The 12,089-nt window shown below is 32.4% G+C and overlaps 1 protein-coding gene across 2 annotated transcripts; it reads right to left on the reverse strand.

The window, feature by feature from the left end:
• On the reverse strand, positions 1-6,877 carry LOC140769930 (ubiquitin-conjugating enzyme E2 28-like). Of its 2 annotated transcripts, none has more exons than XM_073110840.1 (5): positions 6,721-6,877; positions 6,385-6,491; positions 1,180-1,307; positions 709-813; positions 1-338 (listed from the first exon to the last, which is right to left on the reverse strand). In XM_073110840.1, exons 2-5 carry the CDS (start codon positions 6,452-6,454, stop codon positions 195-197), a joined length of 447 nt encoding a protein of 148 aa, XP_072966941.1. In that variant the 5' UTR covers positions 6,455-6,491; positions 6,721-6,877; the 3' UTR covers positions 1-194. The 2 variants fall into 2 exon arrangements, with proteins under 2 accessions (XP_072966941.1, XP_072966942.1); XM_073110841.1 differs by having other exon boundaries at positions 6,717-6,869.
• Between the last annotated feature and the right edge of the window lie 5,212 nt (positions 6,878-12,089).

Consider the following 12,089-nt stretch of genomic DNA (forward strand, 5'->3'; position numbering starts at 1 on the left):
TAGAAAAAGAAACCATACTTTCATAATAGTAGCAGAGTCAAGGAGGGAAATTATAAACTACCAGATCTTTAGATAATATACCCAACCATTAAGGTGATCAAAAGACAACTTTGTAGGACCAAAGGAAGTTCCATTTGTTCATTGGACGAGAAATTTGAAGGCGTTAAGATTTGGATCAATATTCATCAGATGCCCTAACCCATGGCATACTTCTGGGTCCAGGAACGAGCAGTGGACTCATACTTGGCTCTGTCGGTCTTGTACATGTGAGCAATCTCTGGCACCAGTGGGTCATCAGGGTTGGGATCCGTAAGCAGTGAACAAATAGATAGAAGCACCTGGAACAGGAATCATGGACCTCAGTTTCACATAACAAGTTGATACTACTGGAAGCACTAAAGTTTCGATGTATCTAGAAGAAAAAGGCTCTGCATTATTGACTAACATCAAGCTCAGTGCTCACGATAAGTGTTTCAACATACAATAACAATAACAATAACAATAATAATAATAAGAATGCTGATGATGATGATGATGATCATAATAATAATAATAATAAACTGAGAGATAAAATATTATAATCTAAAAGAGAACTAGTCAAAAAATATTGAGGAAGGAAAAGCATTCTAGAAAGACATCCATAAGCAAAAAAAAATTATCTAAAAAAAATCTTCCAATAAACAAGAATTGTGTAATACTTAGAATTACCTTCGATATAGTCAGAGCAGGGCTCCACTGCTCCTTGAGTATGTCGAGGCAAATGCTACCATTGCTGTTGATATTCGGATGAAAAACCTTCGTGCGGAAGGAGACCTAAATTGACCAACAAAAAGTTTTCCGTTTATGATTCACATAATACGCATCCCAGGAAAAAAACAATATATATTGAGACCATGTATTGCCCTAAAAGGAGACTACTTTCAAGGTTTTAGGATGCACATGTTTCCAGACTGCAAAAGCAGAGTTACCCCACTTATCTAATAGCCAACTTAAGAGTTCATCAGTCCAGTTCAATGATTAGCATAAAATCTGATGATTGCTACAGTAATGATGGTTAAATCAGCAGTCACAAAACTTATACAAAGGTCAGGAACTGACTGGTTGATTCTTCAAACATCACATTACTAGATTGATGCACATGTAAACTCCTATACTACTCAGACAAACTGAGTGAGTTACCTTTGGTGGCTTGAAAGGATAGTCTGGTGGAAAATGAATGGTGACCAAAAATATTCCACCAGCAAACGGGCTGTCCGCAGGTCCCATAATAGTTGCTTGCCAATGGAACATATCCTCCCCCACAGGGCCTACCACCAAATAGGGAATTGAAATCATGAGAAGCCACAGAAGCATTTACAAACAACAGTAAGAAGCATAACGTATCAAGAATGTCGCTATTTGAGAATTATGACAAGTCTATATGGCCCGAATTTTAGACAGTGGCAGGCTTTAAACTTATGGCTTTCATATTACAAAGTTGAACTCAGAAAAAAAAAATTAGTATAGTTGCCAGTGGATATAAATAGGCTTTCCTTGTTTGGTTTATTTGGTAAAAATGGCTTTTATCTCTCCTACTATATGGAAAGTTTGCTGACAAGTTATGTGACAACCATGTAGCTAAGACATGGACACAGTTGGACACTATGACACGACAAATTTTGAAAAAATAGGACCCAGACAGAGAATTGGACATGACAAAATAAATAAATAAATAAAAGACATATAATTATTGATACATCTAAAATAAAAGTTTGTAATCTAATAGTATAAAATGCACATACATCAAGTTATAAAAACTAAGAAATATCATTCAAAGAACTAAGAAATGTACATTAAGCTATAAGAGCTAAAAAGTATATAAATCAAGCTATAATAACTAATTTAGATACATAAAAAGATTAAAAGACAATCAAAAATGTACAATCCTACAAAGACATCAAATTATTATTATAAACCCCAAAAATGCAAAACATGTCTAAGTAACCGAGATACAAGCCTCAGCTGAATAAAACATTCTTGCAATCTCACGATATGATTGATTGCGAGTATCAAAATTTAATGATTTCTCAATAGGTATCATTCCCGTTGCTCTCCTTTTTCTTGATGTCTCTCACTTACCAAAACCTACACCTCCAATTGAGCTATTGGAAAATGCCACTTGCACAAATTTTGACAAAAGAATTTATTTGGGCATCAAATTTCTAATTCTCAACTCGGCCATATTGACAACCCTTTTTATTTCCATAATATGTTCACTACTCACTTTTGAACAACCTATAATTTATACTCACTTATTTTTCGACAAATGAGCATTTACTCTATAATGTGATCATTTGTAGACTTATTGATAATAGTTGCATCTAAAATTATGAGTGTCTCCACATTCGCCCAATTTCCACAAATAAGCATTATTATCCAAGAAGATGCAGTATTTTGACTAGTCTCTATATTTTCGTATTCATTTTTCTTCCACCGTAATAAAACTACATTAATAGAGAAATATGTTTTAGAATATTAACAATCTAATAGACCAAAGAGGCTATAATATAATTTAACAACAGAGGAAAAATAAAAGAGAGCAAAGAGGTATGCATGCGGTATGACATATACAAATGCTCGGTAGAGGTATGCTTGCGGTATCACATATACAAATGCTTAGTAGATACGAAGCTTGCCTTTTAGGAATAGGAGTATAAATAAACTTGCACATATACAAATAATTTTATATGCTTCTATGAAATGATGAATATACACAAATATACTTTTTGCAGATATTATGGGCAAAGTTCTACTCAATTCTTCCTATCTATAGTTCATGCGTAATCCACTATTAACGATAAGAGACCAAATACATATTTGAATTGCCTACTCAATTCACTGCAGGAATACTGAATAAAATATGCAAAATCGGATTATATTTGCTTGATCATTTCTTCTCTTTTCCTGATTTTTATACTTTAATTATATTTACAAGTCATAAATAAGAGGCTTAAACGGCCAGACAAGTTCAAAAGTCTGCCAAACAAGGTAAAAACCAAAGTCCCTATCTTAGAGAATTACAACCTTAGCAAGTTCCAACATATGGCCCTATTAACAAACATACAACCAGCAGATCTGATTATCTCACCAACATGCAACAAAAATATCACCAGAAAAAATATCAAGCCTCTGAAACAACATATTCAAGAAAAAAAAACCAGAAAAACTGGAAGGAAGGTTGCAGGTATTAACTATATGTCCAATTTCTACAGTGTGAAATATTTGATAGTAAATAAGAAATTACACTTCTACCATGTTTCCAATTTCAAAAACTAAGTTTATGACATGCATAAAATTCAAACTATTTGTTGAAATAAGGTTTCCAAAACTAAACCAGTTTCAACACCTTAAGCACTTGGAATTCTGATTCAAATGAGTGGGGGATAAGATTTTGAGTCAATTGTTTTCTCAACATTATTCAAAACTCCACTGAAATAGCAGGCCCTAAAAGGCTAGAACCATATTGTGACTGATCTGTAGCACTCTGAAGGAAAAAGAAAAGGGTTCTAACTTTCTTCTGGTTATTACAAGTTACTTCAAAAGAAACCAAAAACCAAGGACATATTTGCAAATAGAGAAATGCAGGATTTGAGGCAGAAATTTTCTGAAATACAGAATGTTACATGCAACTCCAAAGCACCTTGCCCTGATATCACAATAGTACAAGGAATGGAGGATGTTCGAGCTGGGTTGCAGTCAATTTAGATCGAGGGTGGCCTAGGAGGAGAGGTCGCTGCTGAAGTGGGCATAGCCACACAAGAACGGCCAACAGTGAAGAGTGAGAATGGTAGAATAGAAGATGGAAATAAAGAACTACTAAGGATTATCATTTCTTGCTTAGTGATGGAGGCAGCGGATGAAGAGGGATTGAGGGAAAGAGATGGATATGGAGATTGTTAGGGCGGGCATAGTGTTAAACTGTTAATGAGTCAGATTGAGATAGGATGCGGTAGACAAGAAATCAGGTTACTAACTTACCAACTGTTATAAATATTGTGCAGGTCAACAGATATGCGATACTTAGATCCAACAAATATTCATATAACCATTTTCAGATCTGTATTCGAACATTTTCTATAACTATTATTTGTATCCAAATCTGAATTCGAGACGCTTTGCAAATTTTCATATGTACCCGGACCAATCTAGATAAGGAAGCCGGCTTGGTCGGATTTAATCCAACCGATTTTCTTTGTTAAACATACAACAGCTCATCATATGTTTTTTTTTTCCTTTTGGCAGTGAGTTGCTAGGTTTAGATTTAAAATAAGATCTTGAAATTAGCAATGATCTCACTTAAAGATCCATGAGATATGGAAAGTGCAATCAACTAAAATTTCTCTTTTTTTAATATTTATGTAGGAGAACAAATCCACATCAAATGAGTGAATAAGGTACCATGAAATAAGGCATATACCTTGCATTGCTTTCGAAAAGAAATAAAATAAAACTTCAGAAAAAAAAATCTCAAAAGAGTAGGCAACTTATAAATGTGCTGGGCATAGTTCAGAAGTTTGCTTTAGCACACAACATAACAACAATATACATGATTGCAAGTAGAAACAACATCACACATATATAAGATACCTCATCACATTTAAATATGGCCCTTGAGTATATGCATTAGCGTCGTCTAGAATGGCAAGCATACAGGCACAATACCTAAAATCTAGTATAAGGAACATATGTCAAACCACTACATTCTATGAAGCTGGACATAATTGCAAAATCTAATTTCAAAAATAAACAACTTTAACCTTGTGTATGTGCCCTAAAAAATGAGGTAAATCAGATGGGACTTCAATAATGGCTCATCCCACAAACAAAATCGAAAAGCAGTAGTGAAATGATTGATCTCAGCAGTTAACCCAATCAAATTGCTCAACCAGCACAACACGACAGGTTGTGCAGCCATTATAAGTGAAACAAACTAACAATTAGAAAAGAAAGCCACCTAAGAAGCAACCAATGAATGCAACATCAAGTCTTCCTCACCAAATTCATAAATAGGAGATCAATTAAAGGTCAATAATTATGACCATGAAATTTAAATATGATGTCGTATGACTGGTCTTTAATAATTGAATGAATCATTGCACCCACTTGTCACTTCACACAGTGAGAGAGATTTCTGTAATTAGACTCAGTACATTAGGAAGTACTCAAGTTAGTTGATTAGTGGAGCAGAAAGGATCAGGTCGTTATCAGAAATTTGTCAGTACATCATTAGCATAGACAATGAAACCTGTAGCCAAATCAATCAACAACCTAACTCAGTGGCAGAGCATGTCTTCAATAATTGCACCAGGCACCAAATGGGAAACTGACAACATGGATGGTCCAATTTACTTAGCACAGCATCTATCAATGAGGTAAAAAATTAGAAACCTAACTACCCTTCAACTAATTTAAAAAAACTACAAAAGGCCGATACATCTATCGACCAAAGAATCTAAGGCTATATTATATCCACAAAAAGTTATCCTTTTAGAATATTAAAAGCACAAATGAAATATACCCATGTCAATATATAACGAATACTTTGTTTAATATATTTAAAGGCACTAAGGTCCGTTCAAGATTTGCTTGAAATTAATTTCAAGCCTAAGCTAAAGGATAAAGCTTGGATTGATTAATTCAAGCCTATTTTAAATCAAAATTGACTGAGGTTCGAACAAAAGCTTGAATTGGATCAAGCTCGAACCAAGCTTGAATTAAATCTTGGGTGGCCTACATTTTATAAAACCAAATCAAACATGTAATCAAATTAAATCTTATCTATTATATATATAGTTATATATTATTTCTTATTATTATTTATATATAAAACAAGCCTTATCGAGCCGGCTTGTGCTTAAGCTCAGCTTTAAATTAAATTCATGCCCGACTCAATTGATCATGCTTGGATCGTTTCAAACATATAGAATTTAATACAAGCAATGCATGATGTGAAAAAGAGAAAACCACGATATGGTAGGGAATTCTATGCCTCGGAAGGTCCACAAAAATCTTGAATCAACATACTAAGAATTACTCCCTTTCTGGATTCTGTTCATGCATCTAGGAAAAAGAAAATCTCATCCAAAAAAGGCAAACTGCCCTCACCCACTCATAACAGGAGTAGATTATTACGAGATGTGCCGAGATATAAAATCTCGGCTAACCGAGACCTGAAATTTCACTTCAACCAATCACACAGCATACAAAAAAAGAAAGGCGAAGGAAAATATAAAAATAAATAAAACTACTTCGAAAAATCATCAAGGCTACCAACAAATCAAGGTTGCATCCTGCCTTCGAAGTGGTAAAAAATAAATTCACAACACGCATCAGAATAGAACATACCGGCGCTGCATGACGTCGGAGGATCCTTCTGCAAGTCCTTCAACTCCTTCAAAATCCTCTTCGACGCCATCGGCAACTACGCAAACCCCGAAACCCTAACAGACGCACTACAAACACACACATCGTTGTTCCAATCATCAAAACTATTCAGCAATCAATCGTATTCCACTCGACGCATAAAAAAACAAAGAAAACCCTAACACAGAAGCATCGTCGCATCAAAACCCTAGAAATCGCAAAAGAAACAACGGAGAAAAGGCGAGAGAAAATCAACCGAATCGAAGAATACAAAACAAAGAATCGCACGAGACCGATCAGAGGGAGAGACGCACGCACACAGGCGATCGAGAAGAAGGGGGGCCTGTGAAGCTACAGCTCCGCTCTACCGTCGTCTATCTCAAAGTACGCGCTCGAGCTTCGATAAAATAAATCTCGAGAGGTAGAGAGAGAGGCAAAAACCAACATGGGGCGATGAGGTGATCTCAGCCGTCGGAGGGACCGATCAATGGGAAAATTGCGTCAGGGTCACGCGCGGCGCTGGAGCCAAGCAGCGCGTTACACGTCCAAAGTTTGAGGTGACTGTGATGGGAAAGATGCGCCGCGTTGAATTGATGCTTCCTTTTTCTTTTCTTTTTTCTTTTTTTACCTTTTCGAACGAAGAAATTAAAAATAAATAAATAATTATTAGAAACCACCCCTTGTTTTGACTTAATTATCGCTAATACCCTCAAACATATTATTAGCTATCCAACAGCAGAAAATACAAATATTAAATATCTTTTAAAATATTAGATTAGCCAAAGTTACGGAAAGCTAGGAAAAGAGTGTAAACGAAATTAGTCTTATTTAACACTGCCTGGTTTTGAGTAAAACCACATGTCAATAAATTAAAACAAGCTTAAGTTTATTTAGTCAGGATTATTTGCATCAAAATTTTAATTAGTTTTTTTAGTTTCCTTTGCAAACTTGATGCTTTTCCTTTTCTTCTATCTTCCAAATTTACTTTTCAGACATTAAATGCTTATTAAATATAGATGGGACAACGTAAGAGTATACTTTTATTTTTTTTAATCCTCTTCTTCTGCCCTGCTTCTTCTCTTAGTCTTCTTTATAATTGTTTCTTTTCCTTCTTTTGTTGCTATTATTTTTTAATTAATATAGTTTAAATAAAAAAATTATTTAATTAATATTTTAAAATAGAATTTAATCTATGTTATAAATAAATTACAGTATCTATTTAAAAAATTCTGAATTAGTGTTAAAATTTCATAGTTGAACTATAAATTTCGTATCCGAACTATAAATTTTTTGCAAGATATCGTAAATTTTTATTCAATTAGTTTCATACTTTTTTAACTTCACATGATTATTTTTTTAATTTTTTTTAAATTGTATAGAAATTTCTTAGTTTAATTTATACTTAAACTAAAAAATTTTAATTCTTTATAGATTTGAAAAAATATTTATTTGACGTTTAAATAATATAAAATTAATCGGATAAGATCAATGATGTCATGATTAATGACTTTTGTATTTCTTTATATTCGGACTCAATTTATGATGGAATAAAAAATTCCTAATTTAAATAAAAATTTTATAGTTTAATTATAAAATTTCTCACTGTAATTTACGGTAGCAAAAGAAGATTACTAGAGATTCCAAATATAAAGAAGAAGAGACAGTAGTAGCAAAAAAAAAGAATATATATATATGTATATATTAGCAAATATAATAATAACTTTTATTTTTTATACACTATAGAATTTACATATTTTGTAATTATAATTTACATACAAAAGATAATAATCATGTAGTAATTTTAGTTATTAAACTAATTATAATTATTATTTGCAATATAAATTAAGTTCTCTTTTTAAACAATGATTAGAGCTTTTATTTATTTAAACTATTTCTAGTTATTTTTTTATTATATTAATTAAAGAGCAATTAGAGAGATATATATAAAAAAAGATTAAAAGATAAAAGAAAAATAGTGGCGACAAAATATTTTCTATAATGAAATAATAATAAAGAAGAAGAAGACATAGCATACGAAGGAGAAGAAGAAAAAGATGGTACAAATGATTTCACTTATATTATCTCATTAGTATTAATGAGCACTAAACGATAGAAAGGCAAGTTTGGAAGAAAGAAAATTAAAAATAAGTCTATCTCACAAAAACAAACACCAAGTGGCTTTTTGGTGCAAGAAACTCAGTCTCGTTAGCTAGAGCAATTACGTGACGATATTCTCTTTTTAATATTTTCTATAAATTAGTTAAGCTTTCATTTCATTTTATTTTTAAATAGTTTTGGGTCTATATCGATAATGAAAATCCTATGGGTTATTTGCATGGAAAATCCACTTGGTTTTCGATTTGGTCGCCTAGGGTCAGTTTTAGTTTTTCTTGCATTTGAGGCTTTTTTCTTACTTTTATTTCAACTTTGCTCCTTTTGTCATTTAGTATCTCATTAAATATTAACAGGACATTATAAGAGAAAGAGAGAAATGACCTATACTTTTTTTCTTTTTAATTACTATTCTTCATCTTCCTTTTTTTTTCTTCGCCATCTTCTTCTTCTACTGCTCCTTTTTTTAATCTCTTAATCTTTTTTATTAAATTTCTAATCGCTCTCTAATCTCTAATCTTCTATAAGTCTTTAATCATTTTTCTACTTTATCACTAAAGTTGTTAAAAGATAAAGAAATGTGTATAAAAAAAAAGTTGTTAAAAGACAACGAAATATAAATTCTCACCACTATCTCTAATTAATCATTTATATTAATAATTAAAGAGCGATTATAGAGATTTGTATAGAAAAAAAAAGAAAATGATTAATAGAGACTTGTATAGAAAGCGTATAGAAAAAACAACGAAAGTTGTTATTATATTTGTGAAAGTTTTTACTACATTTATGAAAGTAGGTTAATATGTTTCTTTTTTTCCTTATTTTCTGTTATTGTTATTTCTTCAGTGGTGAATTAGATTAAGAAGAATGAGCAATAACAAAAAATAAGAAAAAGAAAAAATATATTAACAACTTTTGTAAATATAATACAACTTTCTCAAATATAATAACAACTTTCATTGTTTTTTCTATACGCTTTCTATACAAGTCTCTATTAATCATTATACAAGTCTCTATTAATCATTCTCTCTTTTTATATTATGAGTCTCTATAATCGCTATTTAATTAATAAAGTAAGAGATTAATTAGAGATAGTTGTGATAATTCATATTTCGTTATCTTTTAATAACTTTCATTTTTTTTTTCATATACAATTCATTTTTTTTTAACAATTTCAGTGGTAAAGTAGAAAAAGAATAGAGACTTGTATAAAAAGAAGATTAGAGATTAGAGATAAGAGAGCGATTAGAAACTTGTATAAAAAAGGATTAAGAGATAAAAAATGAGCGGTATAAAAAGAAGATGATGAAGAAGATGAAGAAAAAGAGAAGAAAAATAATAATTACCACAACAACATATGAAGTAGAAGATGAAGAAGAAGATTAGTACGGGTCATTTCTCTCTCTCTTATAGTGTCTCGTCAATATTTAATAAGGCACTAAATAACAAAAAGACCGGAAGAAAAGAAAGAAAAAACCTTAAGTGCAAAGAAAATAAAAAATGACTCTATCTCGCCAAATGGAAAACTCAGTAGATTTTTCAATACAAATAACCCAAATCTTATTAGAGATTCAATTTTTATATAAAATAAATTAACATGATTAAGATAAATCACAAAAAACTTATCTTCTAAAGGTAAAATCACCTCAATTTAAATAAATCAGGACTCATACCCCTAGTGACATTTTAGTTTGTTTTAGTTTCTACTTTCTACTTTCTACTTTCCTTTATACTATTTGAAGGTGGGAGTAAAGCTCACTCCCTATATGCATTATCTCTATAACTTTAAAATAGGGCAAAGGAAATCCAATGAGAACTAGCAATAAGTTTTCCTGTTTTGCATAAGAAGTCGCACGATCCTCTAAGCCTCCTAACTGAGTAAAAGGTTGCCCTACTAAAGAGGTGGGTGTGTGCTCTTGCTACTGTAGCTAAGGTTCTCTATAGGGACTACTGAAATTATTTTAGCCACCAATTTTGAGGTCGAAAAGAAATTCAACCTCACCTTGTGAGCACAGTTCTTCAAAGGATCTAACTTCACTTATTGGCCTTATCTTCCTTAGCTTCTTATAGTTCCATACTATAACATTTTTAAAGCTCTTCCTTACATTCAATTGACCTGGATTTGGAGCACCCTAAAGAAAGCTATGCAGAATGGCGATTTTGCATAATTAAAAAATTCTAGGTGGGCACCCTCCCTTGGCCTACCTTATTAAAGAAACTATTTAGAGGTGGAAATTGGCATGCCAATTCTAAGTTATTGATATAATGACCAATTCCTTTACATTTAATATTTCTTTTTAGATGGACATGATAAATGTTCTTACCAAGGGATTGTGGACCTTCTATAAAATTGTGCTCAATCTTTCCTCTTTGCGTCCAAACTTCTAGCCATTAGCAGAGGAGATTAATTTATTGCTAGTGCGGGTGCAATTTATAGGCTTGCTTACTGAGTATTAGTCTCGTAATATTCTTTTGGAGGTTGCCTCGGATATTAGATGGCCACTCAAGGTGGATGCTTATTCACTCGCTCGGTTTATAGGGAATTTTGCTAGAGTTTGCATTGAGATCGACCTTATTAGTCCCTTGAAGTCGTAGATGCTGGTGGGATTGGTCAGTAAGTAAAATTTCAACGTGTTGCCTACAAGAATTTATCATATATTTACTTTAAATGTAGTCATCATGGTAACAACCTTATTACTTTGTTACCTAGCACGTGCACTAAATTTCATTTAATTTTTTTAACAGGGGTGTTATAATTACTCCCAACAAAATAAAATTGTCCTCAAAATTATATATCTGAGTTATTAAATAATTATGGATAAGTAAACTAAATCTCTTCCTCAAGCTCCCAAGTAGCTTCATTTAAACCATGATTCCATCAAAGAACTTTGACCAATGGTACACTCCTCCTCCGAAGCATCTTCACGCATGTAAATTGGCTGCTTCTCATAGGACAAGTCCTTTTTTAGCTGAATAGATTCCTCTTTTAACACATGGGAGGTATTATGCAAATATTTTCTCAATACTAACACTTGAAAAATATTGTGAATATGAGATAACTCTAAAAACAGATCCACACAATATGCAACTCATCCTATCCGCTAGAGTATCTTATAAGGACTAATGTTTCAAGGGCTCAATTTGCTCCGTCCCTCAAATCAGACTAGTCCTTTCCAAGGCGAGACCTTAAGGAAAACTCTATCCCCAACTTAGAATTTTAGGCCTTGAGCATAGCTCTATAGCTCTTTTGTCAACTCTGGGTAGCTTGCAAATGCTCACGAGCTTTTTAGACCTTATTAATAGTCTCTTGTCAACTTTAAGCTCTTTATCTTCTGCTCTCCTAATTCATCCCAACTAATAGGTATCCGGCATCTCTGACCATATAAAGCTTCATAGGGGGCCATCCCAATACTGGAGTTATGACTGTTATTATAAGCAAATTTAATTAAAGGAAGGTGTTGATCCCAGCTAAGTCCCAAATTAGTAACTAAAGTACGTAGCATGTCCTCCAATGTCTGTATCATTTGCTCTAATTGACCATTAGTTTGAGGATGATAATTAGTGTTAAAATATAA

Source organism: Typha angustifolia, chromosome 11 (genome assembly GCF_048772165.1).
Source record: "Typha angustifolia cultivar Huaian chromosome 11, ASM4877216v1, whole genome shotgun sequence".
Classification (NCBI taxonomy): domain Eukaryota; kingdom Viridiplantae; phylum Streptophyta; class Magnoliopsida; order Poales; family Typhaceae; genus Typha; species Typha angustifolia.